The sequence below is a fragment of the Mastacembelus armatus genome, chromosome 16 (assembly GCF_900324485.2).
Source record: "Mastacembelus armatus chromosome 16, fMasArm1.2, whole genome shotgun sequence".
Classification (NCBI taxonomy): Eukaryota; Metazoa; Chordata; class Actinopteri; order Synbranchiformes; family Mastacembelidae; genus Mastacembelus; species Mastacembelus armatus.
In genome coordinates this window covers 6,038,334-6,061,290 of record NC_046648.1, presented here as the reverse complement: position 1 = coordinate 6,061,290, position 22,957 = coordinate 6,038,334, and the positions used below count along the sequence as shown (strand labels likewise).

General features: G+C 40.9%; 1 protein-coding gene across 3 annotated transcripts in view; it reads right to left on the bottom strand.

The window, feature by feature from the left end:
* znf407 (zinc finger protein 407) overlaps positions 1 to 22,957 on the bottom strand; it is a 137,129-nt gene that overhangs the window by 65,786 nt on the left and 48,386 nt on the right. For all 3 annotated transcript variants that reach the window (XM_026293650.2, XM_026293653.1, XM_026293651.1), the window contains exon 5: positions 10,501 to 10,575. In XM_026293650.2, the coding sequence (XP_026149435.1) occupies positions 10,501 to 10,575 (75 nt within the window). The remainder of the gene's footprint in view (positions 1 to 10,500; positions 10,576 to 22,957) is intronic.

The window sequence follows — 22,957 nt, the reverse complement described above, 5'->3', positions numbered from 1 at the left end:
ACAAATAAGTCACATGCGAACATCTACTTAACAGAAATGACGTTAACAGACCTCAGAGATGATTAAATAGAATTGTATTGCTACTTTTGTGCCATTACAGCGCAGACAATTTACTAAGTAGCACCTATGAACAGCGCAGATGGATATTATCATCACTCCATAATGGCTTCTACATGTTAATTCACAACTTTAGTTTCTCCACCACGACTCCACCACAGAATAATGGCAAGTCTGCATCTGGTAGAGACAGTGTAGGGCAGTGTATGAAGCATAGTCAGAGACACAGAGAGACAAAGAGAAAGAGAATTGAACGGAGAGAGAGAGGGAAAGATGGGTGGGTGGGGTGGGAGCAGTAGCATATGGTGCCACACTGCCATAAACAAGCTTTATGAAAAGACTGGGGACATTTATTTAATCATGGAATACCTGAAGAATCGCAACGAGACACACACTTTGTCCCATTATTGTTAGCCCATAAATTTAACTGCTTTACCAGAACAATGAGGAACCTGATACAGCCGCTGAAGACAACACTGGGAAGCAGGTGGATTTATGTATATGTGTGTTTGTGAAGTGTGCTGTGTCGTAGCTACAGTAAAGAGTGTGTGTGGGGTTATAGATGGATAGCCATACACCCTGGTATCTATACATCTGCAAACACAGAGAACAATAGAGTCTGGAAAGTACCTGGTTGAGAACACACAGATACAGATGCGTCTGCATTTTTCCTCTAATTTTATTCCTCCGACAGTCTTTCAACATGGACAAACATTTCTATTTTCGCCTGTCATCATCTCATTCTCTAGAAAGCATTCTCTCAAAAGCACTGTCAAGAATTAACACATTCATTAATGCTGTGACCTTATAGGTCAGACAAAAAACATATTGGAAAATATTAAGTAAGGTGGGTCAAAAGGCCCTCGGGGAATTCATCTCTCATTTGTATTGAATTGTAACCGCAGTGGACATCCAAATAAAACTCTGCACTGTATTGGGGTCACTTCAACATCACATGTACGCATACACATGCACAAACATGACTATGCTTGCAAATAGATAGAGACACTTGCATCACCATGTCTGCCACACACTTGACTTGCACATGGGACTGTTCATAGTACAAATAAACATACATGCACTTCAAAGTTCAGAACTACAATACAAAGGGCCAGTTGTACACACACAAACACATGTGAACTGCATGTACGTGTGTGTCTTCTGTACACACACAGCTCTGGGTCAGGGGGACAGCGGTAGCTCAGAGCCAGCTGTGACCTGCCGGTCCAGGTGCTCAGGAAAACCGCTGTTAACGGCCACGATTGATGATCTAATCAAACTGTCACCACGGCAATACACTGCAGGGGGAGGGAACGCTGGGGGTGGTGTGGGTGTGTGTGTCTGTTTGGGGAGGGGGGTGAGAGAGAGTGGGTTGAGAGCAGGTGGGGGGAATATCCAGGAGGCCTTGTGCATGCTTACCGTTAGCCCAAATTGAGAGTGACAGTCTCAATAGTGAAAAGGCCTCTTCTTTCCCTCTCTAAGTAATGGAGGAAACAACTCCAACAGTCTTCCGGAGGATGTCACATAATCAAGAGAGTCCACCACCCACCCACCCCCTTTTCTTATAAGATCTTAGCTCAAGCAGAATGTGGTGGGGCTGGAGACTTTGGATCTTAGGGGATTATATACTACAGTTATGGACCAACAGCCCACACTGAGATGATTATAATGAATTCTACGTACTTGGGCACTAAACACACACATCCAAACAAGATCCTACAGAAATCAGGTAGATCTGACAGTAAGCTTCACAGTTTGTAAAATTTAGTCCCATAGGTTCAAAAGGGAAAATAGTTATTGTTGATTTAGTGATGATTTGCAGAACTATCTACACTGACTGCAAGAAAATAATAGTGGTAAAAATGAAACCTATAATTACAGCTATCATTCTTTCATATTCTCTAAATGCAATAATTTCTAGTGAAATATTGTGCAGTGAACACAGACTGTTCCTCATTTTGCTGGAGACTCCTTGGAGGCTCCTAAAGGGCCTTATAGCCCGCTTAAAACAATGTGGTGCATAGGCCCTAATTTTAACCAGACATTGTCAAAAATTAAAGAAAAAAAAAAGTTATAGATATGAGTGCAAACATTCTCACTAAACATCAAATATGTAGTAAATGTTTTGGGACTATATGAGGAGATAAGATTCAAAAGAATATTTTATTAGAAATGTTATGTGTGACTTAACGTGCAGGTATTTCTTATTCTATTTTAAACATTTCAAAACATTTCTGTAATGTTGAAATCACACCATACTTTTACTTATTTCATTAGACATTAATACGTAATTATACTAATGTTTAGGAAAGCTTTCTTTATAATAAGGAAACTATTCAAATCTACACCTCTCATCAATCTACAAAATAACTATAGAAAAAAATACCCTTAGAAGCAATTGAGAAAAAATTATAACACAGTAAAATACAGATGACAATATCTGTTGAAAACAGAGTTCCACAGCATAATAGCATTGCTGTGAAGCCACATGGGAAAATTTGATAACATGTCTCTAGTCCACATAAAAATAAAGTGAATTAAGCATTGCTATATTTAGCTGAAAAGAGAAAAGTTCAGGAAGTTGTCCAACTTAATAGTGGCCTTGTTGATCGCTGCCTGTTCTGTGTATGTTAATCACCTTCCCCAGGATATATCCACGAGTGCTGCTTGCCCGTCCAGCTCGCATTAATTTAATCGCTGCTCAGCTAATTCATTGATTAATTGGTTCATTAGTGATGCCTGGCAACATCTATTTCTGCCATGACAGTCTGATGTTTCAATAGAGAAGAAAAACAGGCTGGCAACAGCCCAGTTTTTCCACAGTCCCATTCTGTATAATGTCCAACCACTGTCAACAGTTAGCCACACAATTGTGTCACTATATAACTGCCTGGTTTTGTGCCACAGGATGTGAAATGAATATGAAGGTGAACTGTTCACATTCACCGTTCTTGTCTGGCTGAGTAATGTCACTTGGGCTTCAGCGGTGGGTGACATCATTCTTAGGGAAAGAAAAACTTCAAAAACCGGAGAAACTGTTGCAGTTGCACGACCAAGATTAGGTTGACAATGAGGTTGTTATAAGAAGACAAACTACTACTGCAGATTTATTCCACAAGTCAAGGTCATGTTGCTCTAACATGATGAGTGGCTTCCAACTATGGGACAAGCTGTCGACTGTTAACTAACATTACTATTAGTAATAGCAGCCAATAGGACCCAGATGCACCCACAAGGAGCTAAATGTCGATCTAGCAATACCCTGCCCAGGCAAAAGATCTGATGTGACCTCACTGGCCACATGACCTCACCATAAAGTAGTTAGGATGAACATGACCTCTAACATCTCTATTCCAAGAGACAGGCCCAGATTTATAATTGGCATTTTGTTACAGTCACTGTTATCAGGCTGTGGAATAAACTCTGCTTTAACTAATGATGAGCAAGACCACAGGGGTGGAGATTTTAGCATTAAAGTGTGTCAGCTTTTCGGAGAACCAGCATGCTTCCCTCATAGCCCCCTACTCACAAACACACACACTCTAACAATTCTGCACCATATGCCCATGACAAGTGCATAAAAATCGTTCCCAAGCGATAGCACAGGCCAACCCATAAAAACTTAATGCACCTAATTTTCCAGTAATCAAACTTTTATAGACTGCGATGGCTTTTAAACTAACAAATTTTAATTATCGCTTAATTTTAACAGCAATATTAACGCAATCCCTCATTCTGCAAGTGTTCATTCTCCATGAAATATTGAGTAGGGTAAACAGCGAGGCGCTGTCCGCTGGCTCCTGTTCAAACAAGCAGCCAGCAAACACAAAGGTGAGCAAGGGGTCGCTGAGGGCTTGCCAGTACCACACCGGGACTACATGAGATGCACAGACCTCTGGGAAATGGAGCTTCATGTTTGCAAGCACACAAACTCAGTTTGCTGATGTTGCACGAAGATCATAACACAGTGCTCATCATTGGTGTATGTTGGTCAGGGTTATAATGTGCCACACCAGTCTCTTCTTGTTGCAGTGGCTTTGTTGTGACGTTATTTGAGTTTTGATGTGAGTGAATAATCAGAAAAACAGATTAATCTTTTATAGGATCTAGGGATACTGAAAAATCTTGGGCTTCTTTGACCAGCAACACAGTAAAAGGACAGTAGTAAAAGATTCCTTTATACAGTATGAGCAGCATGTGATGTTGCTGACTGCTGCCCTTGGGTGGCTGACAACTAGGCCTTACCACCCAACACCAACCCAGAGAGACAAAGTGCTGACACAGGCAGATAAGAGAAGGAAGAAAGAGAAAGATTAAAGAGCAGATTCATTATCAATAATTAAGGGAAAGGATTTATTTTAATGAATTAGAAGTTGTCTTTATCTAATCTTTATCTCTCTATCGCACTACTAACTCACTCTTTTTCTCCTTTGCTCAGACACTCGCCCTGCACATGCACTGGCTTGTGGTTTTTGTGTAACTTGACCCCTGCCTGCTCCATGTGGTCCATATTGCCACCATGCTGGCTCGAGGCAGGGCTCTTCCGCCCCCGCTCCCCCCGTCCAGCCTGGACGGTCGCAGCCTTCGGTGCTGGGGCAATATGGCCGCGCTGCACGGCATGCTGGGACGCGGCTGCAAGCCCAGGGCCCAGCGCTGCAGAGCCAGATGCCCGCTCAGCCGAATTCAGCCCCTGGCACAGCGACGCAAGAGATTGCAGCAATGTATCAATTCTGTTGTGCGAACATACAGGAAAAAACAGTGTATTATGTACAATGTAACTGTAGGTTTGACTAGGATATATTAGGATGTATCAAGACATTTCTTTTAGTCAATATATAATAATATCATTGCTGTCCATTTTTGACATCATGTACATTAACGTCAGAATTATTCAAACAAGCCAAATAAAAATCTTGAGAAAACACTGACTATGATTTAGACAAACTACATGTATTTACTATTGGCAATTTCAATCCACTCCTCTCACTGCAGATGCACTTAATATCGCTGTCTTCATTTTGTGAGTCATCACACCTGCGCTGCATGCATCATGCTAGCTATTTCTGGATCTGCGTTCATGCCTTTTCACCTGGTTTTCAGAGGGATTTTAGCACTCGCTTACCTGGCTCAGATGTACAGTAATACTGTTGAAAAATGCAGCAACTGCATTTAAGCAAAGCTGTGAGCAGATTTTAGCAATTACACATCTCTAAAAAACACTGAAAACATTCTCTCCAGCTGCTTGCATCATGCCCCCCCACCCTCACCACCTCCACCACCTCCACTTAAACAAATATATCTTTCTTCTGGGTTGTCAGCACTCTGGTTTCAAGAGTGATGAGTGTATTAGTTCAGGGAGTTTATTATTACAAGCATGAAAATGGCAGGCTTTTTAACAATTATCTAAAAAAACAGGTATGCGAGACAGGTCAGTTGTCTTTTGGCGCCCTGTTTTTAAAGAACTAATTACAAGCAATTAAGGCAAGGTCGCTGCTGTCAATCATGCTCTTATGCTCTTAAGTCACTCCCTTGTTGCTGAAGTGTTGGTTTAGGTGCCTGCAGGCTCTTTAAAAAAAAGGAGAAAACAAACACACGCATTCAGACTAACAGCAAATTTATAATATTAATCTACAAAAAAAAAAAAAATCTACAACAAAAACCCTAAAGATTAAAGTGGTAGAAAAAAAAGCCTTAGTGGTATGAAAGATATGAAATATCTTTAAACAATAGAGAAGCTAGAGAATGCATTTTACTGTTACTCTGAAACACACAGGTGGATTCATGTACATACATAATTTCATGGAAAAAGTCTGTTATATAAGAATGTGGTTGGCTTGTTACTCAAAAGAAGTAACACACAATTTATTCCATGTTACTCCTAAGGGGCACGTATTCTTTGCTGCAGCAGGTAAGACCACGGATTCGAAAGTGATGGCTGTATCCTCTCTTTGTTTTACAATCAAGATAACCCAATGGCTCTCCTGTGAAAGAGTAGTTCTGAAAGGCAATGCTCAATCAAAATCAATGAAATCAAACTAGTGGGAATTCTTTTACAGATTCTGAAAACTTTACAACCATTTCCCTCACTAGGCTCGCTAAGACTGTGCATCTATTAACTGAATAAGGGAGATGAAAATGCACTGAGGAACAGGGAAAATTGAACTCCGTATTATTAGTGGGTAATAACAAAAGTAACAACTTCTTATAATGATTCTGAGCTGTAATGCAAAATGTTAGCTTTTGAGATCACTCAAGCCATTACAGTGGAGACATTGCACAGACAGTGCCTTGTGAACATGTGAGGACATGGGGTCCTGATAAGTATACATCTATGACAAAGCATTCACATGTAGGCAGACGAAAGGACAAAAAGCCCTCATTGCCGCTTGGTGCCTGCAGTGAGGAGTGTTGGTGTGACTGAGACGAAGACCCAGTTGTGTCACTTTATAACAGTTCAGCTCCAGCTCGCTCACTAGCTCACTCTCTCTCTCTCACCCAGAACCTGTCAGATAGTTGGAGTCTGTCATCTTACCCATCCTTTTCCTCCCATTCCTCTTTCTCCTCTTTTCCACTGGGGTTAGAACAATATGAAGCTAATATTATCTTCATGTATTATTAGATCTGAGCGGTGTTGACCAGCACTGCCCATTGCACTTATTGACAGGAACCCTACAGTAATGACACAATGTGACTTGATTAAATAAAGGTATGGACAAAGCTTGTTTTTGAGAGTCTCCTTCCACACTAAAAAACATGCATGGTAATTTGAATTTAGCCTCCACATGACAAGAAAGTCCGCAGGTTCATGACCGATGGGAAGTGGTGTATTTGGTTTTAACCATCATAGTTTGTGTGGTAAATAGTGTTTTTAGTTTACTTTGATATAATTTGCAACAAAACTGCCCCACTGCTGTTCACTGGTTTGTTAAAAGGTCAAATTGGGACAAACGTTCCTAAGCTTAACCCATTCAACTAAAATAGTTATACTTAAAATTGAAAATAACATTCTGTCAATCAGTACTGTCCACTTCTGAAAGTCCATATTGGTGGGATTTTAGCCTCCTAACTGATATGCATCAAAATAACTTGGTGCCTGCGGCCTCACGTGGAGCCTGGCATTACCTGCAGCTAGTCAGGTCCTCCTTCTGCTCCTCCTCTCTCCCTTTGACTAACAGATCTCCCCAGTGTTCTAAAAATACTAGGTGAACAGGGCCGTAGAGATGGTGATGAAACTGCCTTTCTGACACTGTCCCACTGCAATCCATCTCTCCACCGCCTGCCAGCCAGCATATGTTTGCAATTGGCTCCCCCCAACAGTCCCTGATGCCGCTCAACCCCCCCCACTCACTGGTCCCCAGTTGCTGGTTCAGATACACACCCCCCGACATACACACAGACACACACACACACACACACATTTCCCCATGCCTTCCTCCTCCCCCTTTCTCTTACTCCCTCAGCTACCGTCCTAGTCTCTAGGTCTGGGCTTTCAAAAGCAGTGCAGTTATCAATCACTGAACCAGCACTGTCATGTTGGACCAAACCACTGATATACACACAGAAACACACTTCCACTCTTTTTCTATTTCTTTCCTTCTTTCTTTCACCCACCCCCTCCCCATTTCTGTCTTGTCTCTCTACCGCCTTCCTTCTCCTCCCTTTCCTCTTCTGTCCTCTGTCTCCTCTCTTACATTTGCCCAAATTTGTTCCACTTAATAAGCCCTCCCCAATGACCTTGTGCTAATTAAGTTGCACTGTGTTGGAAATATGATGGTTAATTAATGATGAGATAAATTCTATCTGCAGGACTGTCAGAAAAATGATGACACTGTGTTTTACAGGTTTAAATAGAACAAACCTTGTGGCTGTCCTCCCTCTAAGTGCACATGCATGAGAGTGTGTGTGTGTGTATACTTGTGTGGGTGTGTCTTTGTAGGCACATAAATGTGCATAGACGAGTGCAATAAAAACGAAACAAAACAAAGGATGAAAGAATGATTTTTCTGATTAAGATTTGCAGCGGGTGTTTATATAGTTTATGTGTGTAGGCGCATTATATGTAGTGATTTAACATACAGTACTCAAATGTGTTTGTGTGTGTAAGATAAATGTGTGGTATATTGCTTTATGTCTGAGCACAGTGCCTGGAGTTATTTTTGGCAAAAACACACAGTGAACTAACGGGTAATACAGAGCTAACACTATTACGGTTTCATGTAGACCTTACTGCTTACTGCATTCATGCCTGCTACATTTGTATGTGAATGTGTGTCTGTGTGTGTGTGTGTGTATGTGTGTCTGTGTGACCTTGGCTGCAATGCCATCTCCTATTAAAAAGCCAAAAGAAAAAAGGGAAGCCATGTGCAGAAGTGCGATGCAGTGAGAGACACACATTAAACTTAATGTAAGTGTCACGCTAGTTAAGGTTAAACCAGCTGTTTAGACTAAAATCAGTGTTTTCACAGGATCTGGCTAAAACAGCACTTCTCAGATGAGCTGTGTTTCCAAATTGGCAAGGATTCCACTTGTATGCCAAACAGAGGGACTAGTTCAATGAATGGCATAAAAAAATATTTGGGTTGATCACGGCCAGCAATCATCCCCTCTGACAAGTGAAATTAGCCTGCATGAATATGGAAGTTATCCAGACTCAAAACTCTAACGTGAATAATTACAACACAGGTTTATACTATAGTCTAGATGTAACACTGAAAAACCATCACCTGAACTTGCATGTTAAAAAAAAAAAAAAAAAAAATCTCAGACCCACATTGTCAAGTAAGTGGAATTAGGATTAGAAAATATAAGCAAGAACACTGATCTGGTAAATTCAAGGCAGACAATTTTTAGTGGCCCTTGATCAATACATTGTTGGTATGTTGCTAATATGACATTATAATAGATAAAAGTTTAATAAAATGAAAGTACTGTATAATGTTGGAGCAGGTAATAACTGCATGTTTTGGTGATATGCAAGTGGCAAAGATGTCTGGACATCTGTTAAAGGAGAAAACTTTGTTTTTATTAGTATTTCCCTTTATTTTTATGATATTCAACTTTTTCATCAAAATGTTCCTCTTTTACCTGGATTTCTCCATGAAACCCAGCAGCACCTGAAGTTATATGTATTGGCTTGGCACTACTTGTGCTTTTTTTTTTTCTTTATTGATCTCTTGATCTGATTTAAATATTATTTTTTTTTCATATTTTTTCTTTTTGGTTCTTTTATAGTAAGTTACATATACGTTTTGATGCACTGTTAAGAAGAGAAGCATCTGCTCTGTCAAAGGGGAAACAATAAGATCTGAATTCTTTAGAAAGCAATATACATTCCTGGTCATTCAGCCTTGAGATGGTTGAAATGTGCATGTAAGAGATGTAAAAGTACAGTACATGAATGGAAATATACTGTTTGAGAATGGTATGGAGCTGCATGAGCTCTCCACGGATAAATAAAGGTTACAATAACAAAACTGTGGATGAAACGCAAACTTGAAACAGCTGAGGATATGAAGATTTGTTTCCATCTAATCCAGATGAACAGCTGACAGTAGGAATTTAGCTGATAATGTCTGAGAGATGGAGAGGCATCTGGTCGGGCTGCTCACTTCCATATCTGAAGCCACTTGTCATATCTAATACCACACGTTGTCAAAAGTATCAATTTGGTTGCCGAGTAATGAAAAAGCGGGTCTGTTTCTATTTTAGCGGCTCACTTGACAGATTGAGAGGTGTTTAACGTCTCATTTTGGCTTGTCAGAGTGGGGGTGGGGGTGTGTTTCACAACTTCATCTCCTCATCTCTTCCACACACATACACACATGATTACTGACAGCAGGGCACGTACACAGAAACACACACTCACATACTCAGAAAAAAAAATGGTAAAAGAAACATCATTCATTCCTAATTCAAGAGGGAGAGCAGAAAGTAAGATGAGGGAGGAAGCCAGATAAAGTTTGACAGAAAAAAGGGATGTAAGCAAGAGACCGAGACAGACAGAATGAGTGAAAGCCATTTAACTCATTAGGGAAAGGGAGGATTTCAAGTTATATTTAACAAACATGAAATTTAACTAGTGGGGACTTTTTTGCTTTAAAAGCTTGTAGACCCCCATAAGGGTTGTAGGAGTCATCCTCCAAAATTTAGAATTAATTGCCTGCTGTATCTCTCACTTTATTCTCCTGAAAACAAGCTGAGATACTTGACAGGCAGGATCCTGGATGTAGTAACAAATATGAATCTCATTCTCTTATAAATGTAAATGTGCAGCAAATCATTTTCTATCAGACTTTCTTCTCTCTGACATGCTTTTCTAAATAACAGTCAATTTATTAGGTGTATCTAATAAAGTACAAAGGGATGTTTATTCTACCAAAACAAAAGGCCGTTCAAAAAAAGCACATTATATGTAGAGAAAGCAGTTACATGTGTTAACTTTACCTCTCTTTTCGCTGTCCAACTCCATGTTTTCCCAGTAGGTGGGTGCTGAGATGTTTCTTCATCACAAAGGCCCAGCTACACAACACAGATAAAGCATGTGGGTTAACCAAGAGCACATGTAAGCTTCATTATGCTAGAAATTACTACCAAGTTCAAAATGAGGTTTTGATGAATAAGAGTTCATGCAAATTTTTAAATATCTAAAACTTAGTTAAATCACTCCAGTACATATATACCAGAAAATCATCATCAGCATAAAGTAAGACCTGAGCAAAATATAAAAAGATTTTCTGTTTTTCATTGTTTCCAACATTAAGCTATAAACCAGAAAAGATGTGGTGTCTTTGCTTTGTTTATTTTTTCTTTATGAAAGATGTGTTTCACTTTCATATGAGGGACTGTCTGTTGCTTGTCTTCTGTTTTCTCCCACTGCTAGACACAATTGCATGAGAACACAAACCCATCTTTCTTCCATGACTATTCCCAGAAAAAAAAAAAAAAAAAAAAACATCTGACATTGAGTTTTCTAAAGAGCAAACATAAGCTGTCATAAACATGTTTTTGAGTGGAGTAACTATTGTTCTGCTAATCGATGACAGAAGCAAAACAGGCACAAATTTATATAAAGTCTTGTACCACAAGAGGAGTATAAAGTTTGAGAATGTTTATTTGTTAAAGTAGCACCTTTTTGTGAGAATTTAGGAAAACAGGGCCACATGTGGTATCTCAATGCATCAAAAACAAAAAAAAATTTACTCACATGCAAGAATTCATATGCCTAAATGTCTATAGTACATGCAGTTGCACGCATACACAGTCAATGATACAGTGTTGCAGTTGGTCGACAGTGACCACAATGTCCTGAATGAGTCGAGGGCCTTGAGTTTACCGTGTCTCCTAAACAGCATATGAAAACATAATGAACGGATGACAGGACTAACTACTCTGACATCCGAGCTGCTTCACCAGTGTTTTCATCCCCTGGCCTTTTCATTTAGCACCCATCACTTCCCATTATTGTTCAACTGAGAGACAATGACCACATCTGAGAGCCGGGGATGGAGCTACATGAAAGAGGCCGAGGGAGTTGAACCGACTTGGCACTGTTGCTGCACACACTCGGGTCCTCCTCTGTGTCGTTCATTCCATGTCTTCATTTTTTCTTTTCTTTTCACATTTTCTTTTTCGAAGTAAATCGTTATTCCATTTTCTCTCCAGCATGCCTGCCTGTGTCTTTCTGAAGATTTAGTTCTATCAGTCTATCATAGAGAAAAAGCATAATTATTTCACCATTTATGTCACTGTGTCAGTTCTAAACCCCAAAACCCTGTCCAACGTCTGGATGCACATAAACTCACACATGCATGGCTGTGTCCTCCATCCCATCATGGCCCCAGATTCCCGTCCGTCATTGAGGCCCCTGAGGCCAACGCCAACTAACACCACCATATAAATATTCAAACATGTTCCACTGTTTCTCCTCGTTATCATCACTCTACATTTTCTCAATCCTCTCTAACTCAATCCATCCACCCATCCAGAATGCTGCCTTGGAGTTAAACTGGGAGCGAGCATATGACTAAATCTTGTATACTCCAATCAGGGAGAATGGCAAGATCAAATTGCTGAGCTTCTCCGGCCCACTGGAAGTGTCTCTGACTGACGGCATCGTCTATAAATAAACAAACAGCATAATTAAGATATTTCTAAGAGGGTGTGGAGTAAAAGAATTAATCAATATATATGAGAGAAAAGCAGTCTTGGAACACTTCACGCGTGCTTGTTTAAGTCGTCGTGTTTAGACGTGAAGAAAAAAGAGCTTGCAAACATTTTTGTTAATTATGTATTACAGCTGTCCTTCATAAACCTAATTACAGAGTGCTGAAAGGCAACAGGGGCAATTTGCATATGCGCATGAAAGACAAGACATATGCAAAATATGATTTTAATTAGCATTCTTTGATAGTAAGGGGTACAAATCAAACTGGCATGTTGTAAGATTCTCATCTCGCCCATTTTTTGTTGGATTATTCTCAGAGTGGCACGAGTGGAAAATGGGTAATGCCCTGTGGAGGCACCTGCCACTGCATGCATAGACACAAACACACACATAAAAGGCTGTTAATAATCACACGCACAACCTCTAATAACAGTACACAAATGGAAGAATATGAATACTGAGTGTGCACACAAATGGAAATGCTAATGCACATTCACAATTAGCTATTCACAATGTCATTATCTAATACACAGACACTACTATTACTGATAATGTTGAGATTCCTATGTATCAGAGACTGGCCGCATACGCACACGCACAAAAGCGATTACAAATTCAGACAAATGACAATCTGTACTCACAGAAATAGATATCCATAGCCACCTTATCTATCATGTGTACAAGTATACATGCCAACACATAGGAAAATCCCATATCTAAATGTTAAAGGGGCAAAGCCATTTGTTTAAAGAAGTGTGTAATCAGCCCCCTGCCCTTGGTGTGTGTACATCTTCTGCCATCCAGGTCAAGGCCTCAGCTTGTCGCCCTGCTGCCTTGGGCTGCATCATCAGCCCCAACCATCAGCCTTGATGGTTATTGTAACAAAGGGATACTCTAACATGCCATTCATCCATATCAATTCACTTCCCCCCCATGAATTGAACTAATAAGGCTGTGCCTCTGCCCTCCAGGGAGGCTCATAATATCCATTGCAGATATGAAAAAAAGGGAAGAAGAAAAAGAAAGACGGAGACTCTGGTGTTCACGTTCGACTTTCTCTTCAGACTAATCGGCGCGCCACAGCTCGTTAGGTCCGTGACGCGCTGGAGCTTTACCGATAAGCAGGGGAGACACGGCTCAATTACCCACCGTTACAATCTTTCTCTCTCTCTTCCCTCCTGCCACTTGACGATGAAGAGATAACATGTCAATATTTGATACAAACAACTTCATTTGCCTAATGGTGTTCCTGGATAGGTCCATCTACAGGTCCTGAAGGGATGTGAGATCTAAGAAAAGGCTTGGATTAACGCTCAGCTTAAACGTACCATAGCCCACCACCCACAAAATCACATACACTCCTTCCCGAGAGCTGTGCACAAGGTGCATGGTCAGACTTGGCATACTTTGCCAACTTTTTCTTGAGTTACTTTCTGCTGTGTTTAGATTTCAACAGTCAACCATGATGTGTAAAATCAGACAATGTACTGTACTTGCTTGATTCTGACATTGCTGCATTCATACAGTTGCTTTAAAGAAACACTATGTAACTTTTGCTCACAGAGAAGTGCAATTGTCTGTTACCAGTGTCGTAAAAACAGTGACTGTATAAGCTTCCCCGTGGGCAGGGAGCGGATTTGTTGACTAAGCTGATGGAACCGGCGAATCCAGAGTGCAAGCCAGTCTGTTATTGATTCGTGTTCGGGCTTGTTTCCGATCACTCCCTGTCTGTCTTTCCTTTACTTCCTCCAACAAACCCCTTTGGTTTCTTTGCTGGCTCTGCTATGGTGTTGGTTTTGAGGATTCTGTGTTAGATTGTTTCATCTTATAGTTAGCTAACTCCACTCAGGCCACATGTAAAACATGTGACGTCTGCCGTAAAGCAGGTCTCACTCTTCCCCTGGCAGCAGATGGGCGGGGCTGAGTGATCCTACCCGAACATGAAAGTTACATAGTGCTGTTGCAGCTGATGGGAGGCCGCTCAGGCTGCAGTGGTGGTAGAATTCATCCTGTTAAGAGTTGTTCTACAGCTGAAATAATTTTAGAGACATTATTTTAAGATCTACAAAAAACTACATAGTGTTTCTTTAAAAGGTACAAGAATTAACTTATCTGATGGCAGGCACTTTACATTGGCAGTGATGGACTGTTTCTGTTCTAATTAAGATCAAATGGGAACTATGTCAAGGTCTGTTCAGAACAAGTGCATAGAGAAACTAAAACACCTGTGTTTACACACCATAATGTCCATTTTTTTGTCATTTGACTAAACAGCATTGTTTTAGCCAAAGTAGCCAAAAGTTTCCCCAAGACACTACAATGAAATGCCAGGAGACAAAACCAGATGAAAAGCAAGTGGAGAAAACTGATACACACATTTCTGATTTCATTAGAGCTGTGTTGTCCTAACTGTGGCCAAAGAAGATGAAAGTCAGGGACCAGTTGGCACAGTTTCTTATCATATGTCCTTGGAAAACTGAGCACCCAGTCTGTTGCCTGCTGTGCACCATCACATCACAAACACAACATAGGGAAAGCTATGAGGTGAAAAATGAAGCTGAACGTCTGTATTGTAATTGCTTAAGAGGTAACTCAAAAGCCATTACAAGAGAGCTACCAGATGTAAGACCCGCTCAACCCTTGCCGGGTGAAGCTGTCGAAACCTGGGAAAGAAGAGGATCTCCAATGGAGGAAGGTTGAAAAGAGAGTGGGATAAGCTCTGAGGTTATGGGACTATGCTTCAGCTCTACTTGAGGAGACACAAACACATTCATGCACACACTCTGCAGTGGTCCACTGGGCCCTAAAGTAATGAGTGTGTGCGGGCTCTTCCAGCCTCCTGTGCCAGTCCTAATGATGGCCTCCACCTGCTGCTTTAATGTCACAGCTGGATCGCCCTCCATCCCTCACTGACTTTGACTGCCATCAGCAGCAGGTAGCTCCCCTCTGCACACTCTTCCCTCCACCTCCTCTGCCATCTCAGCTTCCTCTGTCTCCCTTCTCTTCGATCTTAGGGTTCTCCTACCACTCATCTCAACAATCCTTCTTCCCTATCCATGTCTCCTGCTACACCTATTTCTGCAGACCTCCCTTCAACTCATCTTTCCCATTTTTTTCCAAATTCAGTGTATCCTCTGGTCCTTCTGTGACCCTAATTTCTACTTCCATTCAGGTTTTGCAGAGTAAATGACAAAAGAAGCAATTTACAAGAAATATGGATATGTGGTATTCATTTACATACACTTGCAAGAATGGTACCACGTATATTAGTCACATATTCTCATGTATTTTTTTTTTTTACAGACACCAAGGCATCACAAATAATTTGACAGCATTTCACTGACAGTGGAAATGCAACAAATACATTAGCAGATTTAATGTTTACTGCCCTCACTTTATTTACCATTGAAGAGGAAGATCCATAGTATGAAAAACAATTTAACAATGCCACAACTAATTCACTCTTCTAAGTAAACATTATGTGTTTCTTCCCTGTTTGTTTTTTTATAAACACATACTGGAGAAGCAGAAAACCTGGAGGGAAGATGACATGTCTAATCTGAGAAGCCTTGACAGGCAGGTAACCTGACAGAAGAACAGAAACCAACACTTGGCTGACAGCAACCCTGGAGCGCTGAGACAGCTGCCGACATGTCAGACAGACAGATAAACAGACAGGAACAAGAACTCGAAAGATAAGACATTTATTGACAGATGGAGTGACTGTTTCCCTGACAGAGAGACAGACAGGCAGACATCAAGCATAAGCACTGGGGAAGGAAAGATTCTGCTAACTTTATAGGCTGAGTTTAATGGATGTTTTACAAGCGGGCCTATAGCAGTAGACGGGCTTAACTAAATGTGATGTCATATTTGCAGATGTGGAGATAGATGGTGATGGAGGGAAGAAGAAAGAATAAGCTGGAGTGAAAGTGAACTAGGGAGAGAAGCAGAGCCATATGCAGTTTGTAGTGCTGTCACTGTCTTTAACAGAAGCAAGAGGCAACTTTCCATCAATACTCCTTGGGCTTCTAAGAGACCCGCTTATGGAAACATCCCATAATGAAAAATAAATAAATAAAACATCCAAACTGATTTGATTTTCATGCACGAGCCTGAGCAATGCAAGCACTTGATCTATTCTAAGAAATAAAAGCGAGGCAAAGAGAGTCTGACGACTGATCAATGTCGAGCCTCTGAATGAAACAGACACCTCTCACTTATGATGGCGCTCCTTGTATGTGCTCGCATGTGTGCGTGTCCTCTAGTCTTAGAGGAGGTACATAAAAACCTCACTTTGCCTCTCCAAAGGGGTGTTTGGATCATCTGCTGAGGCAGGTGATGGAGCTTGACGGATTGATTGAGGCGAAGTTCTCATCGACAGTGGCAGCGCCCCATAGAGTTCCCAGCTCCAGTGCACACTGTTCCATTAAAGGATCATTTACAGCGAGAGCAAGTTCCACCTGCACTTATGCAGAGCACACCCTAATGTGAGATGAAACAGACATTTTCAAGCTACAGAAAGGGAGAGTGAAAGAAAAAAAATATAATAATGAAAAACAAAAAATTCAGTCCCTTCCCAACAGCACATTTCCATCTTCAAGAGAATGGCGATTGATGAACTAATCTATTATTGATATCATCATCTTTATGCCCCAGTGGCAGTTTCACTGTTTCAGAGCCTCAAGCTCTGAATGTCATAGCACTGTTTGCATATTATGCTATTCAGCTTCATTATGTTTTCTAATTAACTGCTTTAATTTGTGATTTAAATCCTAAGTGAAGGGAGAAACTTGAAAATGCTGAACAAGAAAGAATAATGCTGTATTTGGTGTCAAGATGAAAGCAGAGGTGTATAAACGTAGACATAGAGACAGTTACACAAGTGGCTGTAGCACTCAAAATAGGCTTGTAAAAACTGGCATATTGTGTGGAATCAGCACAAATACGATTCGCTTTTATGGATTAAAAAAAAAAAAGAGGAGGAACCACTTTTTGCTACGAAGACAGACCATGTCCTGAGAAACATTTTAAATGAAATACATAACAACTAAAATATGGCTGTGTTATGAGGAGGTGAAAAAGTCTCAATTTCACAACAAAACAAAATGAATCAAAAATACCGGTTGTTAAAGGCTGTTAGATTCTCTTGCTAATGCATCTCTCTTTCCTTCCTTCCCTTCCTCTCTGCAGTGCAGTTAAAGATATGAAAAATATATGTGCTTTTTTCCCCTCTCTCCTTTCCACTGCGCCGTGTTAAATCATTAAAGAGAAGTCCTGCTCATTATCTCTCTAAACAAAACTTCTCTTAAACCAAATAAATCACTGTTGCACTGCGCAGCTAACAGCCATGAAGGGATAAATTACAAAGCGCCTCACTGGCAGCGTTGGTATTTTAAAAAGCTTGCTGCACAATTTCTATGATGTGCAGTAATTTGTAATGCAGGTTTCCTTATGTTTATAAGGTCTCTTCAGGTGTGTGTGGTGTATGCTGGGGGAAGTGGTGAAGGGTGCGAAGTGAAAAATAAAAAAGAGCCTATTTGTGTTCTTTATTCTCTCAATATTATTAAGCTCGTTTTGCCCCTAAATCTAGCACTAAGCAAAATTACTTCACGTTCCTAAATGTTTTTTTTATAAAGTTGATTCTATTGCTAAGACAGAAAAACATATGTACTGAGAATGTGTTTTTTGATTGAATATTAGAATTGAAGCTAACATGCTGCATAGAAGTAATTAGCATGTTGTGGTGATATTAAAATAGCATTAAATATAATCCTCTGTGGTTAAAAAGAGCTTCTGCTAAAACAGAATTCTTCACTGGATGGAAATACATTTTAAACAGCACTTAGAGCGTCACAAGATGGAAGAACATTGATATAATTCATCTGAGAGGCTCCTTAAGGCAAGAAGTGTTATTTACTAAGTTGTTCATTCCTCGCTGTCTCTAAATGATTTATCTAAAGGAAAAACAAGAATAAAAAAAACATCTTTCTGTGGTCAGAAAGGTTCCTACATTGCATCAGAGGTGGATGATACTGCTGATGTGAGCATTATATTTAAAATTAGCTAGTCTAACTGTAACCAGTTGTCTTCCAGCTGACTGCTGTCATTAAGGCAAGCATCATTATTACAGGAAAACAGACCACCAGGGCCTAAACTCCTGTTAAGGAGTCAAATTAAGGGGAAAGACACCAGCCACCCCTTTCACCTACACCCCCACCTCTGCACCTTTTCAGAGACCAGGAGCCGTGATGAACCCCTGCCCTGGCTGCTCTCTGGCCCCCAATGGGACAGATTAAACTCCAGATAACAGGGCTGCACTTGGGTCCGTTTACAACAGCGAGCCTTCTCCATGGCTCCTGGGGATATAAACCACAGTATCACCTACACACAAAGGAGGAAAAAAAAGCTCAAAAATGATTCATTCAGTTTGTTTACTGTACACTTTTTCTGCCTGTCCTCAGAGAACAAATTAAATGTATGAAAAAGTGGGTGAAGAAAGAATGAGTGAATAAAAAAAGAGAGGGATATTGAAATACATAATTAAGCCTCAAAAATAAAAGGTAAAAATCCAAAGGCACAAGGCTTATAATAAAAGGTTTTATTGTTGACACGCACATTACATTATGTTCATGGCAAAAATGCCAGTTCAAAATCGAAGATGTCAAGAAACTTCAAACTATGGCTCCTCAAAATAAGCCAGAAAAAGTCTGTTTTAGTAAGTTAAAGAACAGCAGGTCACCATGTTTAAACCTGAGTGATCAGAGGATGCCAAAAATGAGGAGAGGTGAAGAAGTGAAAAGTGAAAAGAAACAAACAAAGAAGACAGCCTCTAATTTCGACTGTTGTTGTTTTGGTGAGTGGTCTCGTACATTAAAAAGAACTGAAGCAACATGACAAGCGAGAGTTGTATTTCTCTGACTATAGTTTTGCTAAAGCAGATAATCCATAAAACATAAGGCCTCCGTATTGACGTTTTTCCTCAGCCAGCTGAGTGAAGGGCGTAGCTGGAATGTCAGGCCTGTCTGTCGGCCAGCTACCACTCTCATTATCCTGCGCCTCTGTGAAGGGCAGCTAAGGTCACACTCCAGAGGAGCAAAATAAACCACTATGGTACTAATCTAATATTCAGTGATCCTATCAGAGAATGAGGCAAATGACTTATTAGGCCCAAAGAATCATAACTGTTGATAGAGATGAAAGATTGTTAAAATTGGAAGTTCACACACTGTGGTTAGAGAAGTTAAACTGCAAATGTGATGTCTGCCATCTTCTCTGGGTTTGACTGACTTGAAAAGTACTTTCTCACCCAGGAGTAAGTTTCTGAGCATTTCCTTAGAGGTTCACGGTGGTGTCAGCTGTCTCAAATCACACAAAACAATAGACTTGCTGGAGATTGAGTGAGGAATTTACACAATGCAGCGTTCAATTGTTGTTATAGATGCTGTTGCCTCCTACTCAAAGCTAGCGCACTTCTACACCTCTCAGAAAGTATACACACGCACAAACACACACGCGCACACACACACACACACACAAAGGATGTCTTTGTTTGGCTATCGCTGCCGTTGTCTTGACGCCCACCATCTGCCGCCCCAGCAACAGAGAAGAGTGAAGAGAAGAGTTTCTCTCTGGAAACTCAACCTCCACCTCGCAAACCCCACTCCATCCCGCACCCCCCTCTCCAAAAACACTGTGCAAGGTTTCACTCAAACAAGCGCTGGCCTCCCTCCCACCACTGACGCTCTGTGATGATCTACAGGTTGAATCATCGCTCAATAAACAGCCAATTCTTACCTCTTCTAATGCCTTGTTTAAGTCCTTGCTGAAATACATACATGAAGTGGTAAACAAACGCAAACAATTTACATAGGAGCCATCCAAACATTTCTTTTTTTCTTTCTTTATTTATTTCAAAGAAAGTCTTCTGAAACCTCCAAGTTCTCATTCCGCCATTTAATAAAGTCTCATCTTATTGAAGTGAGCATCGGCAGATAGTGGGGTAAAGTGGAAAGGGCCTCCTCAGTCACTATCTACAGAAAGATGTATCACGGTGAGCAAGCACTCAAAAGTAAATGAATAAATAAAAAAATAAGTAAATAAAGCATGCTATGCAGATGAGGGTGAGGAAGCCTCCATCTCGGCCTGTTCTGCAATGAACTGGCCATTCATCACCTGCACATGCAAAGCGCCTTCTTCAGTCCTTAGCATATTCGCATATTCTAATGGCTTGCATGCAAATGAGAACGACCTTTTCCTTTTGGCTTTTCTATTTTTTTTCATCTACTTTTCTTTTTTTTTTTTTACAACTTTACATTAAGAGAAGGGGAGCAAAGAGAAGTGGCTGTAATGGCTATTAGAGCGACAGGCTGAGTACGTGATGTTGTGATCTAAACTCAGGAACACTGTAATTAGGCTAATCTATTACCAGACGGCAGCTGTCAGAGATCTTTATGGCAAAGGACGGACTTGTCAGACACTTTATTTATTAAAACTGGCTCTGGGATGGTCAGTGAGACCCAGAAAAAAATGTAGCTATATGTACATGGACTCAGACATGGCTAACACCAGCACCCATGGGACCATAGCAGTGCACCTGGACCTCTGAGATGCTACATGCTGTGCAACCTAATATTAGGCTGAGGGTGTCTAGCCATGTGTCATACCAATAAAGACTGGTAAAGGCGTCAGCATAATTATTAAATACTAATCTGAAGCACTCTTTTCCATTTGCAAAATCATTTGTAAGAAAATCTCAGCACAAAATAGGGTAAGACAGTGCCATTCTAAGGTCTGCCAGTGTCCCATATTGAGTAAACTTAATTGAAGATGTCTTTGTATCTGACTCCTTGACTCAGGCCTCTCTACTTTTTTTTCCATCACTGGTGACTGGTGAAGGGGAGGGGACATCAGCCATCACTGGCCTCCACCATCCTGTCCACCAGGCAGGCCTGTGCTGATGGCAGGGAGGCAGGAGAAAGTTATGCCTCCTTACTGTGACTTTGAACTTTCTCAGTTGAGGCATAAATATTGAAATATTGAAATGAAAGATGATGCAGGCGCAGAGGGTAGGAGAGGGAGGTGGAGAAGGAAGGGGTGGTGGGTGGAAAGGGGGAGAGAGAGAGGATAGACGGATCAGGGGGGAGAAGAGACAGGAGGCCCACTGAGAGAAGAGACAAGGCCCTCACCCCTCTGCCAGGCTGCATTCTAGCAGGCCGACAGTTATGGATAGGAAACATTACTGCTGCTGGTAATTAAAGCAAAAACTAATACTGTCTCTTGGATGAGGGGGTTTCATAGTGAGCATCCATTTGTCACTGCTGCACACTCACCAAGGCCAGATTAAATCACATAGATATTTAGTCCTGCTGTGCACGGACTCTTTAGCCATCCATCTATCCATCCATCCATCTATCTATCTTTTCAAGCTACATAGAGTTGGCCAATAAAATGTTTTTTCACCACTGCACGATCGAATTAGATCCTGATATATGTACAAACCTTACAATCCATGAGTAAGACCACTTTAAGAGAGGTGAAATATTACATGATTTTATGTTTTTATAGCACTATATATTCAGAAAATGGTAAGATGTAAGATGTATAGCTAACCAGCAACAATGAAGCCTATCTCCCACATGTAGGTCAGCTCCTACTAAAGACTCCTCAGTGAGGCAGTAAGTGACTAAGTGAGTGAGTGACTGCAGACTGGCAGTGAAAAGGCCAATGGCAAGGGGGGTGTGGTGGAGTGGTGGGCAAAGACGAGGACGGGAAGGAGGGGATGCCATGTCACCAGACAGAGGGGATCGGTGACACTGAGCGTGTCACAGGGTGACGGCTGCACTCTGCTAGGACCAGCAGCCCCTCCAGCGCTGTCAGAGGAACCAGCAGCTCCAGATACTGACACTAGCAGCCATACTGACAGGCCAAACATGACTCGTCTCCGCTCTTGCCACAGACAAGGCCTGACGGCACACAGAGACACCGAGAGAAGGAGGATGGAGGGATAGGAACGGAACAGACAGAAGAAAGAGCAAATAAATACAAACTGAATCTGTGTCTGCTCAAGTGGACAAACACTGAAAAGAAAATTCAGTACAGGCCACACACAATATCACAGGTAATAAGACAACAAAAAGAACACAGCCAGTGACTTTAGCTGCCTTCAAAGCTGTTTGAAATTATGCCAGCCTGTTTTGACTTGACAGAGACCATCTACCTCCACTATATATTATCACTAGCAGCAAAACGTTACATGCTTCAGCACATCTGAAAGAAAAATTTCTCATCATCTGTTCTTTGAAAAGTACTTACTTGAGAAATTGTTCATTTAGTTTTCTTTCTTTCTTTCAAAACCACTTTACCTTTTAGGTGCAGTTTTTAGGCCTGTCATTGTTTTTGAGCTGTTTATACAGATACCAAAAAAGAATAAGAATATATATAAAGAAAGGCTATAGTGCCCCATTTTAAAGACAACACAACTAATTGGATCATGAAAGTTGCACTAGATGTTACACAATTAAACAACCTTGGTAAGCTTAAGTCAGATTCTTCAGATCATCTGCTCACTTCTTATACTGACCACATGATGTGAGGGAGGAGCTGTTAGGAAGGGAAAAAAAACATTTTTAGACTGCTGGAGGAAGGTGGGAGAGAGGAAGGATGAGAATGATAAGATATAGATAGAAATATGGTGATTTGAGGGGAAAACATGGAGGGGAGTGGGGTAATGCCAAA